The sequence below is a fragment of the Ptychodera flava genome, chromosome 21 (assembly GCF_041260155.1).
Source record: "Ptychodera flava strain L36383 chromosome 21, AS_Pfla_20210202, whole genome shotgun sequence".
NCBI classification, from domain to species: domain Eukaryota; kingdom Metazoa; phylum Hemichordata; class Enteropneusta; family Ptychoderidae; genus Ptychodera; species Ptychodera flava.
In genome coordinates, this window is record NC_091948.1 from 14,371,660 (window position 1) to 14,383,111 (window position 11,452).

The 11,452-nt window shown below is 42.8% G+C and overlaps 1 protein-coding gene across 1 annotated transcript in view; it reads right to left on the minus strand.

The window, feature by feature from the left end:
• LOC139121486 (A disintegrin and metalloproteinase with thrombospondin motifs 7-like) overlaps positions 1-6,860 on the minus strand; it is a 36,717-nt gene extending 29,857 nt beyond the window's left edge. Inside the window, 2 exon segments of the mRNA XM_070686390.1 lie at positions 5,731-6,101; positions 6,515-6,860. Of these exon segments, the coding sequence (XP_070542491.1) occupies positions 5,731-6,101; positions 6,515-6,620 (477 nt within the window). The 5' untranslated portion in view covers positions 6,621-6,860.
• Positions 6,861-11,452: the final 4,592 nt, after the last annotated feature.

The window sequence follows — 11,452 nt, forward strand, 5'->3', positions numbered from 1 at the left end:
TGTTATTTGAAACATTGAAGCGGGACACAATAGGCATTGTGCCTATTCATTGTGATGGTTCGAGTCGCTTCCAGCGCCGTCTATAAAAACATTACACTTGTAGAAACAAGAGGTGTCCATAATACACAACAGCTGAAAAGTGAAAGTGGGCCAAAAAGGCACCAACTGTAAAGCCCCCTCTCTTGTTTGTGTTTCTTCACCAAAAACTTTTGAAACCCGATTTTAATTGTCAACATTGTGGTATTTGCATGAATTGATTTAGATTATTTTCTAATCGGACGGCCATGACTCAATTGAAATGCTCGAAAGGCACAGGGTGACTCGGTCAGGCATTACACCAGCCTGGTAGCTTGTGAATAAGAAATGGGGAACTTGCATGGAATTGTGTTTTGCACTGTATGACGGGACAGCAGTGAGAGGGTATGATGATTTTAAATACGTTGTACAGTTCCTGAGCGGCCAGTGATCGAAGCTACTTCATTATGAGGAATATTGAATCATCGATGTGTTGCGAATCCCATGCGAATGCATGTCTTAGATGCCCAGACGTCATTAAATCACAGGAATATTGAGCGAAGCGTTCAGATGTAGCCTGCTAGGCATCGCATGCCAGTTGCAAGTCGTTTTTCATTCTTACCGTTAGGCCAATGCGTCTGATTGTTTCAATCTTAAGGTCGCGATGCGTGGGAACCGCGATTTTTTCCCTCGCTCGGGAATGGCAAAATAGAATGTACTGAACAACGGGGTCAGTAATGATGAAAGCCCCTTGACTATTCAAGTCACGATTAGCATAATTGTACGGTAGTTGGCATGCTCTGTCCCCTCATTAAAAAAGTCGCTGATGTGAAGGTGCTACCCTATGCCTATGTTCTCAGCGTTTGGTTTCTAGTATGTCCCTGGCCAGCATAATAGATGCTGACGCAATGCGTGACGTCCAAAGTGAAGTAATACCATGCTATCGATTGCAAGTTATGATATTACCAGCTGTAGCGATTTCACAGGCTGTTCATAATTTGCTATTGTTTTACTACGATCATTTCATAATCCTATTTCCGCTGTAAAAATTTGAAAATTGAGAGCGGTAAAGTTGTCACATCATCATCATCATCGCCATCATATTATCTCTCTCTCTCTCTCTCTCTCTCTCTCTCTCTCTCTCTCTCTCTCTCTCTCTCTCTCTCTCTCTCTCTCTCATATATATATATATATATATATAACATATATATATACACACACACACACATATATATATATATATATATATATATATATATATATATATATATATATATATATATATATATATATATATATATATGTCTTGATGAGATCCCTGTCTATATATTAATCTTCATTCACAGTAAGCTGACGACAGTTGGTAACGTTCGCTAAGTATGTGTGGTTCTGCGTTGCTTGTCACGTGATGTGAGTTGGCTAACGTTATCCCGATGTAAGGGGCGTTGGCAACTGAATTCAAACCTTGAAAGAACATTTTCGATTGCGATGTTCTCCAAGCGTTGAAGCTCTGGGGTGTGGACTGTGAACGAATTTAAGTCATTGGACAATGCAACCGATTATTATTATGTCCTATATGGGGAATAATTACAGGGATATGTTTTGATACCAGTCTTCTAGTACACCACGAGGATTTCATTGTATAAATTATTCTTTCACTTGTTTATTGGTTGTTAAAATGAACTAAAGTGAATGCATCATTTGAAAGTACATTCATCGACGGGTGATGTATCCTCGTTGAATACACAAAAATTTTAAAACAAAGTGTGACAAGCCGGCAAAGAGCGTCCTTTGACTCCCGAACGTCAACACAACACAGTTGTTGCCCATCTGACAATCGCGTGCAAGCCGTATCCCGCATCAGTGATATGATGTTATTGGCCATAAATGAGTGAAGCGATGGGAGATATATCTATTCGATCTGGAAAAACGGCAGGAAGTACTTAAAGGGACATTAGCTGTAACTTTTGACTAATTTTTCACTACTCTGTTTCAATGTATCAACTACAGAATTTTACTATAATCCGATCATCATGACCAATGCCCGGTGTCCTGCTTGCCAACACGGCCTGTACATGTGAAATGACCATTGTTATTGTTGATAAATGTATTCTAGTCCGGACCTGAATACAAAATTTAAACAATAACAATGCAGATTATACTTATATAGGGTATATTTATGAGCTAAATATTAGGAATTCCTCCATGGTTCAGGGATTCAAACCAGAAACTGCAGATGATACACGGAACAAACAAAATTTTAAAAATGACCAAAGTTACAGCTAATGGATCTTTAATGCTAATGTGAAATGGGCGATAAACCTAACAGTAGTTATTGACGTTTGATCGAGCCATGGCAGAGTCACAATCGCACTCTTCAGAGTTCGTATGGGGAGTGAGGGGGGCAGACAAAGGAATGATTACATCAGTGAGCACCTGCGAGGGTCGACCATGGGGTACTCAACGTAATGGTTCGACGAACTTCTAGTGGTGAAGATACCATCAGCAAACAGAAGGGACTTTACAGTAGCAGCGTAACAGAGTAACAGGTATCGCATACCATATAACTTTAACGCGTAGGTCTAACAGTAATGATACAGAAAGCCCATTAAAATAACTCGAGTCTTGTTCACAAATGGCCTTCTGACATAACGGAGTAGTAAAAAGATTTTCTTGCGCGAAAAATAAACCGTTCTCGTCTGTTCCCCCGTCCAAGAACATTGTTCAGGTGTTAGCTGCCCTGGATGTGATAACTACATTCAAACGAGATTATGTACCTCCAAGCTCCAAGACACACACCTGATAGAGACGCAGGAGACACAGAGATTAAAAACTCCGATTGAACATTATGTCTGTGCATAGACCTTAAAAACGGTCCGTTTTAAGGTCTATGGTCTGTGTTTTCCCTCTCTCGAAGCTATTGTCCAACGGCGTCAAAGACAGGCTCAAATCACCTTTTCAAGTCTGGCTACAAAACCTCCGTGATGATCTTTCTGGGATAAGAGGCAACATGTCGCCTTGCCACTTACAAGATACATGTAAGTCTGGGATTTCTTGCCCTGTAAGGAATTTGCGGGGGTCGTTGACCGCAATTTCCCGACACCTTAGCCGCCTTGGGTCTATCTCTTGCCTCGCAAACATCAGTATATGTTCAGCTGGCATGAACATCAAACGGGAATATTTGATGTGTTAAACTGACGTTTTTAAGTGGCACCTGGTACCTCGAATTAGACTTGCTTAGGGTCTGACCAAATCACAACGAGGCTTTGTCTGTCACTTGACAGCACCTGAATGATGGTTCAAGCTCATAATTCACATATTCACGATATCCAGCTTCATAGCTATAGCTTAGAAACTACGATAGATGTTCAGGTATAGATGCATGTAAATAAACCAGTGAGGAGCGTTGTCCGGATCTTGGACGTGTACTTGACGAAGTCACCAAGCCAACAAGATCCTTTTCCACTGGATTGCTAAGAGAGCTTCAAGAGGATATTGTTATCATTGATTCAGATAAAAATCGTGATACGAGGTTTTGCCTGAAGAGATGATAGAAAACAGTGAAAGGCGGGAGCTTGAATGAAACGGTCACTTGTCCAGATGTGTGATATGCTATATTATGGTGCAGCTGTCACATAGTTTGGACGGGTCTCCGCATTGGGGTGTCCACATTAAAGAGCGTTTTGCAAAAAACTGCAACGCAAGCACATTTACCCATCGATAGCTGTCACTATCCTGCACCTGAGGTATTTATTCTGGAATAGGGATGGACGGCCGAAACCTGGAGCCTCACCCCCGCAGCACCCATAATCTTACACGTGTCCATTATAATCACAGGTTTCTTTCATTGATACCTTATGCAGTTCTAAGTGAAAGAAGTCGACCGCCAAATGATACATTAGCTTGAAAGACCCTTTGGCCTGACTTCAAATTGTGGTTGAATGACCATGGGTCTGTTGTGTTCGCGCTGGGGAAAACCTGCAAAGAGTTAAAATTCTTGCTCCAGCGGCATGCCACTTATGTGCGGTATCGGATTAGTATGCTGTGCAATTATATTGTTAGGGAGCAGTTCAATTATAATATAACCGTTGGCGAGCAACCATTCTTCACTGTGAGTAAAAACTGCGCAAAACGCCAGCAGAGCCATCCTTCTCATTCTGATTGTGCTCTCAGCGCAAGCTGCAAGCGTCTAAGATTTTGATTGGCTTCTTCAGTAACGGTGAGAATCGAGGCCATACACGGAAGGATGGCTTTTCAGTGCACCGAGACTGCATCAGCAAAACAAGACTATTACTGGTCTATGAATTGAATTGCAATATGCGTACCGGACAAGACCGACTTTTGTCTTGGTTGAACTCTCCGTCATCCTCCGCGACGACTGATGAAAAGGGCCAGCAACGAGGGGTGAAAGTTCCAGTGTTGTAATGACAAAGAAGAGTCTATGTACGACAGAATAAAAAGGCGCTATTGCGACAAAAAGGCTAGACCACAAACTTGACCGGGAACCAAAACAATTTGTTTCTTTTCCAAACACAATCGACCCGATCCAGTTTCGGGGAAATATAGATTCTCTATGAGCGGCCAAGATCGTCATAAACGTATTTCGTATGCACTTTGTTATTTGCTATTTAATTTTTTCTTACCAGAGGTACAAAATACCTAGACGCTGGCGGAGAGATAACGCTACCGAGCGTCTGGGTCTTGAATATTGGGTATTGTTTCACAAAATCGGCAAGTGAAACCGAATGCGCGTGTCAACGCCAGATTCAGATTTGGTGTCGTTGCAACGTAGTCGACACGTTCCACGTGACAATAGCCATTAGCGGGCGAGAAAGCTGCCTGTACACTATGATGCGCAAAACAGGGCTGATCACCACGGTGTTTCTCGCATTGACACCCCGTCAACGCTAATATTGGAGGGTCTGTTGCAGTGCACGTAGTCGCCGGCAGAAGTACAGTAGCGGCGGTTGCCTTGAAAACAGGACCCTTTCTGCATGGCGTTGGCTTATAGATACCCTGAAGACACTAATTAACGAATTAGGAAAAGGCCTAGGCCCTGCTTTGTTAAGCAGTTTTATGTTGTATTGACTTTCTCAGAGTACAGGCTGTTTGGACCGGCTGTTTGTACGAACTGATCGAAATCGATGGATAGTAGTGTGTGTATGTATGTATGTATGTATGTATGTATGTATGTATGTATGTATGTATGTATGTATGTATGTATGTATGTATGTATGTATGTATGTATGTATGTATGTATGTATGTATGTATGTATGTATGTATGTATGTATGTATGTATGTATGTATGTATGTATGCGTTGTAGCGAAATCGACGACCCTACTATCCAAATTACAATTTGATGGCTAATATACTTGAAAATTTGTAAATAAAAATTTGACCATTATATAAATATTTTATGTCTATATTTTTCTCGGCCATGAAAAGGCAAGATTAAAAATAACGGTAAATTGTCATGTCTGGGGCAAACAGTAATGTTCCCTATCCCAGATGGTAGTGTTTGCGCTACGACGAAAGATATTTACCACGTACACACATGTAGCTCCTCGTGTGTCGTTTTCTTTCTCTCTCATGACGAGGTAAAGGCCGTGGTCACGCTACACCATCGTTGCATCTGCGAAAGAATTTCGTTTGCGGAAGCCACTGGAAGCAAGGGTCATAAAATGATAAATCGCGTTATTTTCTTGTTACTTACCAGACCGTCGCAGTTGCTAATGGCGACCTTGGAGTTCGACCTCGATGTGACGTGACCATGGTAATGACAAGAGTCCTGCCCAAGGTGTTTAATCTTCGATTCCGTAATGTTTGTACGTTTTCTTTCCACCACAAAGCCTGGTGCCAAGAGCTTGTGGTTCTTGGTCAGAGTGAGGTGGTGCTCGTCACCGTCCAGAGAAATCTTGAAAAACGCGGTGTCCGCCGGTGACCCCGAACCGGTACCGGATCCGGACAAGCTGCGGGGTCGCAAGCGTCGGTGGTAGCCCAGGTCGTGAGAGAGGAAATTGCCGTCGCGGTCGACTGCCTCCGGTGTAACGATGGTATACTGGGCTAGACTCCGCGCGAACTCACCTGTGTGGAGACACAAAGACGCTAAACTATTAAAACAAACGAAAAGAGAAGACGATAAAACAAGCTTAAACTTTTTGCCTGTAAAACAAACGGCTTTTGTGAACACCGTTGAGCCGAGCCGGGTTTTTTTGTAGTAGTGAAACCGTAACGCTAACAATATACTAATACTCGTTACTCCAAATAGCCCGCGCTTCTGCTAGCCATTGCCGCTTGCAGAATAGAGCGCCTGTGTGGAAAAACTATAAAAAATACTCCTCAATCGCAATACTCTTTGCCCAATAAAAGGTAGTCGCATGCTTTCTAGAAAGCAGCAAGTTGTCATGGTCGATGGGGAAGGAAGCTATGGGCCGGCTGACAGGGAGGGCTGAAATTTGGCACAATCGGTACAACAGCGAAAAACGAGTAAAACTAACCTTGCTTGACATGGGGAAAATCGAACGCCAGTGGCACAGACGCCGCGTAGTTGAAGTACTGGCACACGGCTAAGAAGCTTAAAACAACAACAAACTCAGGCATCATGGATCAGCCACGTTGAATGAGAAAAGTCGTTTCGGTTACAAGTTGCTCCACAGACTCCCAATGACAGGCTGCAGAGCTCAACGCTGTTCGGCTCGCGTCAGTCAGCTGTCGGGTCGGCTGGAGTTGCCAATGCTTTTAAATGCCCGCCTCGCTGCGCAGCTCTGACAATAGACCCCTAATCTGAGTTCGTGCCAATGTTGTTATAAAATATAAACACGGAGAACAAATAGAAGGTTTCTCTTGTATATCAAATAGCTCTTCAGGGGTGATCCAGTATTTCCTAGGGGAGGATGCTGTAGGAGACATGCGCGTCCGAGATGACGTGATGCTCTCACTCACCAATGGATGGTCGTGGTCGTCAAAGAACGGATTACTTACTTTGCCGCAGGACACAGTTACTCGCATTAAAGCTCATGTAAAAGACGGCGGACGCTTTATGCAATGTAATGGTTACCTTTATCGACGGTAATATCATGGTTATTTTACTATCGTTCATGAACGGTATCATCATCCGGCGCGTCAAGATTTGGCAAAGAAGCATTACAGTCGATCAGAAATCTGATCATGAAGTATAAATATTCATTGGAAAATGGAGCGCTCAATAATACTAGATGGCATTTATTTTAAACATTTTAAAATCAGGAACAGTATACTTCAAGCACCCACTCTAAAGGGACGTCATTTGTCCATGAACATATATTTCCTTTACTTTGCCCACTGGCAACCAATTGTTGCCCTCTCCCTGCGAAAATAAACCAAGCGAAGACAGACAAGCCCACAATCCCGTGCGCAAGTGACGTCAGGGGTATACGGTTAGCTGTTAGTCATATCGCATGCAATAAATTTCAAATCACACTTCGAAGTGACAGAGGCGTCAAAGATGATTAAACTTTGCGTGCATATCGCAGCATTGCTCGGATTTTCGACGTGTTCTAGAAATGATCTCAGCCTCCGATTGACTCCAGGTGTGACGGTGGTTTGATGGGAATAACTGGGGGCACTGACGCAGGGCCACGTAATCTCTAAGTGCCCTTCTAATAGGGGAATCCTTCCCGTCAGGGATATGAGTTATCGCCGACCAGATCCAGTGTCTGTCAGTACAGAAGCGAATTAGGTGTTTACAAATGTAAACTACTTTACCGTGTTCCGGCCCTCCCACAACACTGATAACGATGGTGGGGGGTAATCGGATTTTTTTTTTCACTGAGGTTCGCATAAGACGAGTTTTTACGGGCATATATGGTCTAAAAAGAACTTCCTAAAATATCCTAGCAAGCCAACCCCCTATATGGTCTTCTCCCTCAATGTCCGCGCAAGGCCGTGCAAAGTCACTGCCCCTTACAAGTTGCATTGTCCTCCATCTTGACATGACAGTGATTACTATTACTATCAGCAGACACTCTTGGCCACGGGTTCAAGTTCTGAAAACTCGATGGGTGGTGAGTTCTCTATTGTGGCACTTGCCTTTGTTTTGGTATACTGCTGACGACTTAGGGGTTAAATATGCAAGATTTGCTTGGAAGAGAAGCGTTTACGCTGCGCCGTGGGGTCTGTTGGCCCAATGCCACTCGATAACTCCTCTAAAGTCAGCAGTTACGGCCGCGATTCCCATTCGCCGTGTATGGCTTCCGGGAAGAAGATACACACTGGTATGAGTCAGCCCGACCTCATAATCGTCGAAAGAAACACGTTATCTTCTACGCTGACGAACAAGGACACGCGTCTCGGAAGTAAAATTGTTTCCTGTTTATTGGAGGATGGGGGTTCCCTTTATTCATCAAATAGGTTTATTCACCCCTGCGTTAGATGTACAGGCGATCGACCTCTCGGTACATTCAATGTAGGGCACGCAAAATCGTTTGTCTGGCGAGCGATCTCAAATGAATATATTTTAGAAAAATAGCATGAAAAAGAGTGTATTTCAACCTCGACTGTGGAGCATATCAAATATAGCCTGACACTCCACGGGTGTCCTGTCGACAATCGATGCCGTCTTTGGCTTTTGTTCGAATCTTTAGGTTAAGTGAGGGGTCCATGCTTTGTGAAATGCACTGATTTTACCGAGATGGTCGCTGTGGTCATTAAACTTATGTAATCTTATTCGGTCCGACGGGCATGTTCCCAAATTGATCATTGATACCTGTTCATTGGACAGGACCACCGTCCACGGTAGACTATAATTTCAAGAAATGATTTGAACATCCACTTTGTGCGGGTTGCATTTAGACTTCGGAGAACCCTTCTTGCACGTTTGTTCCATATCTGTCCGCATGCGGGCAACATCTCAATTTGCAATGCAAGAACGCATCGAAACGGCTTTTTTCCTCTTTTGAGTACGGTTTTGAAAGCAAAGCCACAAAATAGATGCCGATTTCATTGTGATGCTGTATCAGTTCGGCATAGCACCATTGAAATCGATGTTTGTCGTCGGACACACACCAAGACGCTGTTATCAGACCCTGTACCGAAATAGATTGCACTATCTAGTTGTTGTAAGTCTTGTGTTATGTCAAAATGACGCGTTGCTACTGCAGTATATTACCAAAAATGGGAACAACTCCCTAGTCCCTGTTCAACAAAACTTTTGAAGATAATGTACGACGTTTTCCCGCGAGAAGATGAAGAGAGGCTTGTTTGTTAACGTCATCATCCTAATCGTCATCATCATCATCATCATCATCATATCTCTCTCTCTCTCTCTCTCTCTCTCTCTCTTCTCTCTCTCTCTCTCTCTCTCTCTCTCTCTCTCTCTCTCTGTAGCAGTGTTTACCACGCTTCACGCCAACTTGAATAAATCATAGTGTAGTGTTAACGACAGCCTTCTGACATGATGGGCAAATGGATGACAGCCAGCCGCTGGATGACTCTGGGAATCACATTAAATGGAGGTTACATTTCGAATTTCTAAGGAAGTCGAGCGGAAATGTTTTTTATTGATATTTGATTAATTTTCGGTATATTTAGAAAGAGGCCCAAGTTCATAGCATTGGCAGAGAGGTGAGGGCAGCTCTCTCTCTCTCTCTCTCTCTCTCTCTCTCTCTCTCTCTCTCTCTCTCTCTCTCTCTCTCTCTCTCTCTCTCTCTCTCTCTCTCTCTCTCTCTCTCTCTCTCGTTTTCCCTCCCGAGGTGGAATTGTATGTGTGTGGGCAGAGAAAAGTAAAACAAGTGATAATTTGGTCGAGATGCTGTAGGGTGACAACAGCGCACTGTTTCGATTCACGGTGCTTTCTCAAGCCGCAATTTCGGCCAGGATTATCGGTGTAATCCGTTGGAACGTTACGCAAGCAACGAGCTTTAAAGAGGTTCCTCTTACCAACTAACAATGTAAAATGTTAAATGAATTCGGTCTTTAGGATGATGGAGAGCTTCTAATTGGCTCTGCTGCCAGCAATGGAGCGCACAATACACTGTCTTCAGTCGGCTTTTCTTTCTCCCAGTGGTTTTCATGGTCGGTTTCTCGTGTATGCATATACGGTGTGTGTGTGAGAATTTTCGGCGATTGTACACCGTCGGTTTGAATTGTTCGCCAAAGATTGGAAAGTCGATAAAAATAAAAGAACTCGCTGAAGCATGCCGTTTCGACCACAGTAGACTCGGATTCATGGCTTTTTTTCACGGATAGGTTGAAAGGGGGTTGTGGCGGGAATGAAGACATCGCATCGCGTCGTCGTACAACTAAGTTCCACAAATGGGAGGGTCTGCACGGCGTACCGATAGCAAAGGTCATAGCTCATAAAGTTCACGTAAAGAAACGGCAGTTGGAACACTATTTCCCGACACAGAGGGGAATCTTAATATTTGGTTTTGGAGAATGAAAAAAGTGGTACAAAGTTCGCGGTGAGATGAAAGCAAAGCGAAGCCAACGTCGAGTAAATGCAAGAAAGCTTATTACATAACCTAAAAGCAACTCCTCGGTACGTTCAGACTATCGATGGTTGAAATGTCTGCCTCGAATGGCAGCCTGCACTGCATTCTGAACGTACTTTGGAAAGACTTGCGCAGATAGTACGTCAGTTACTTTCCCCCCGCATTAACTATTTAAGTTTTTGATTCTGCGGAGTCGCAGATAACGCCGACAGTTGCAGGTCGATACGCAAACACTTGCATCTGTGCCTGGTGTAAACATCACCGAAAGAGCAAACATTGAGAGGTCGCGCTACTTTTGCCAACGCGTTGGGGTATGGTCATGACGTATCACCACTGAAAGGGGAAGAATTCACACGTCGATCGGTCCCGTTGTGTGTGTGCCGGTGTGTGTGTGTGTGCACGAACACGTCTCTGGGGAACAAAGACGAAACCCGTTCGAACAGTAGCTCTCAATCTTCATCGGCCACCCCCCTGTCCATGTGTCCATTTGACTCTCTATCTCTCTATCTCTTATATATATATAGAGAAATATTATGTATAGATATAGATATACCTCTTTATCTCTCTTATATATATGTAAATATATATATATATATATATATATGAGAGAGAGAAGAAATAGAGAAATATTATGTATAGATATAGATATACCTCTTTATCTCTCTTATATATATGTAAATATATATATATATATATATATATATACATATAGAACAGAGAAAGCGATATTACATATACATGATATACATATATATATATATATGTAATAAAATAAATTTGTATAGAAAAATGACATTTTAAGAAAAAATAACTCTTCTATCGCTTGCAAAGTATCACTTCTCGTGTACAGATCAGATGTTGTTATATTTTCATATATTACCCGTAATTTGAATGAACAAAACATTCTAATTTCATTTACACTACCAAAAAGTTGAGTTCATCCATCAGTATCCCGACACGGTGTCA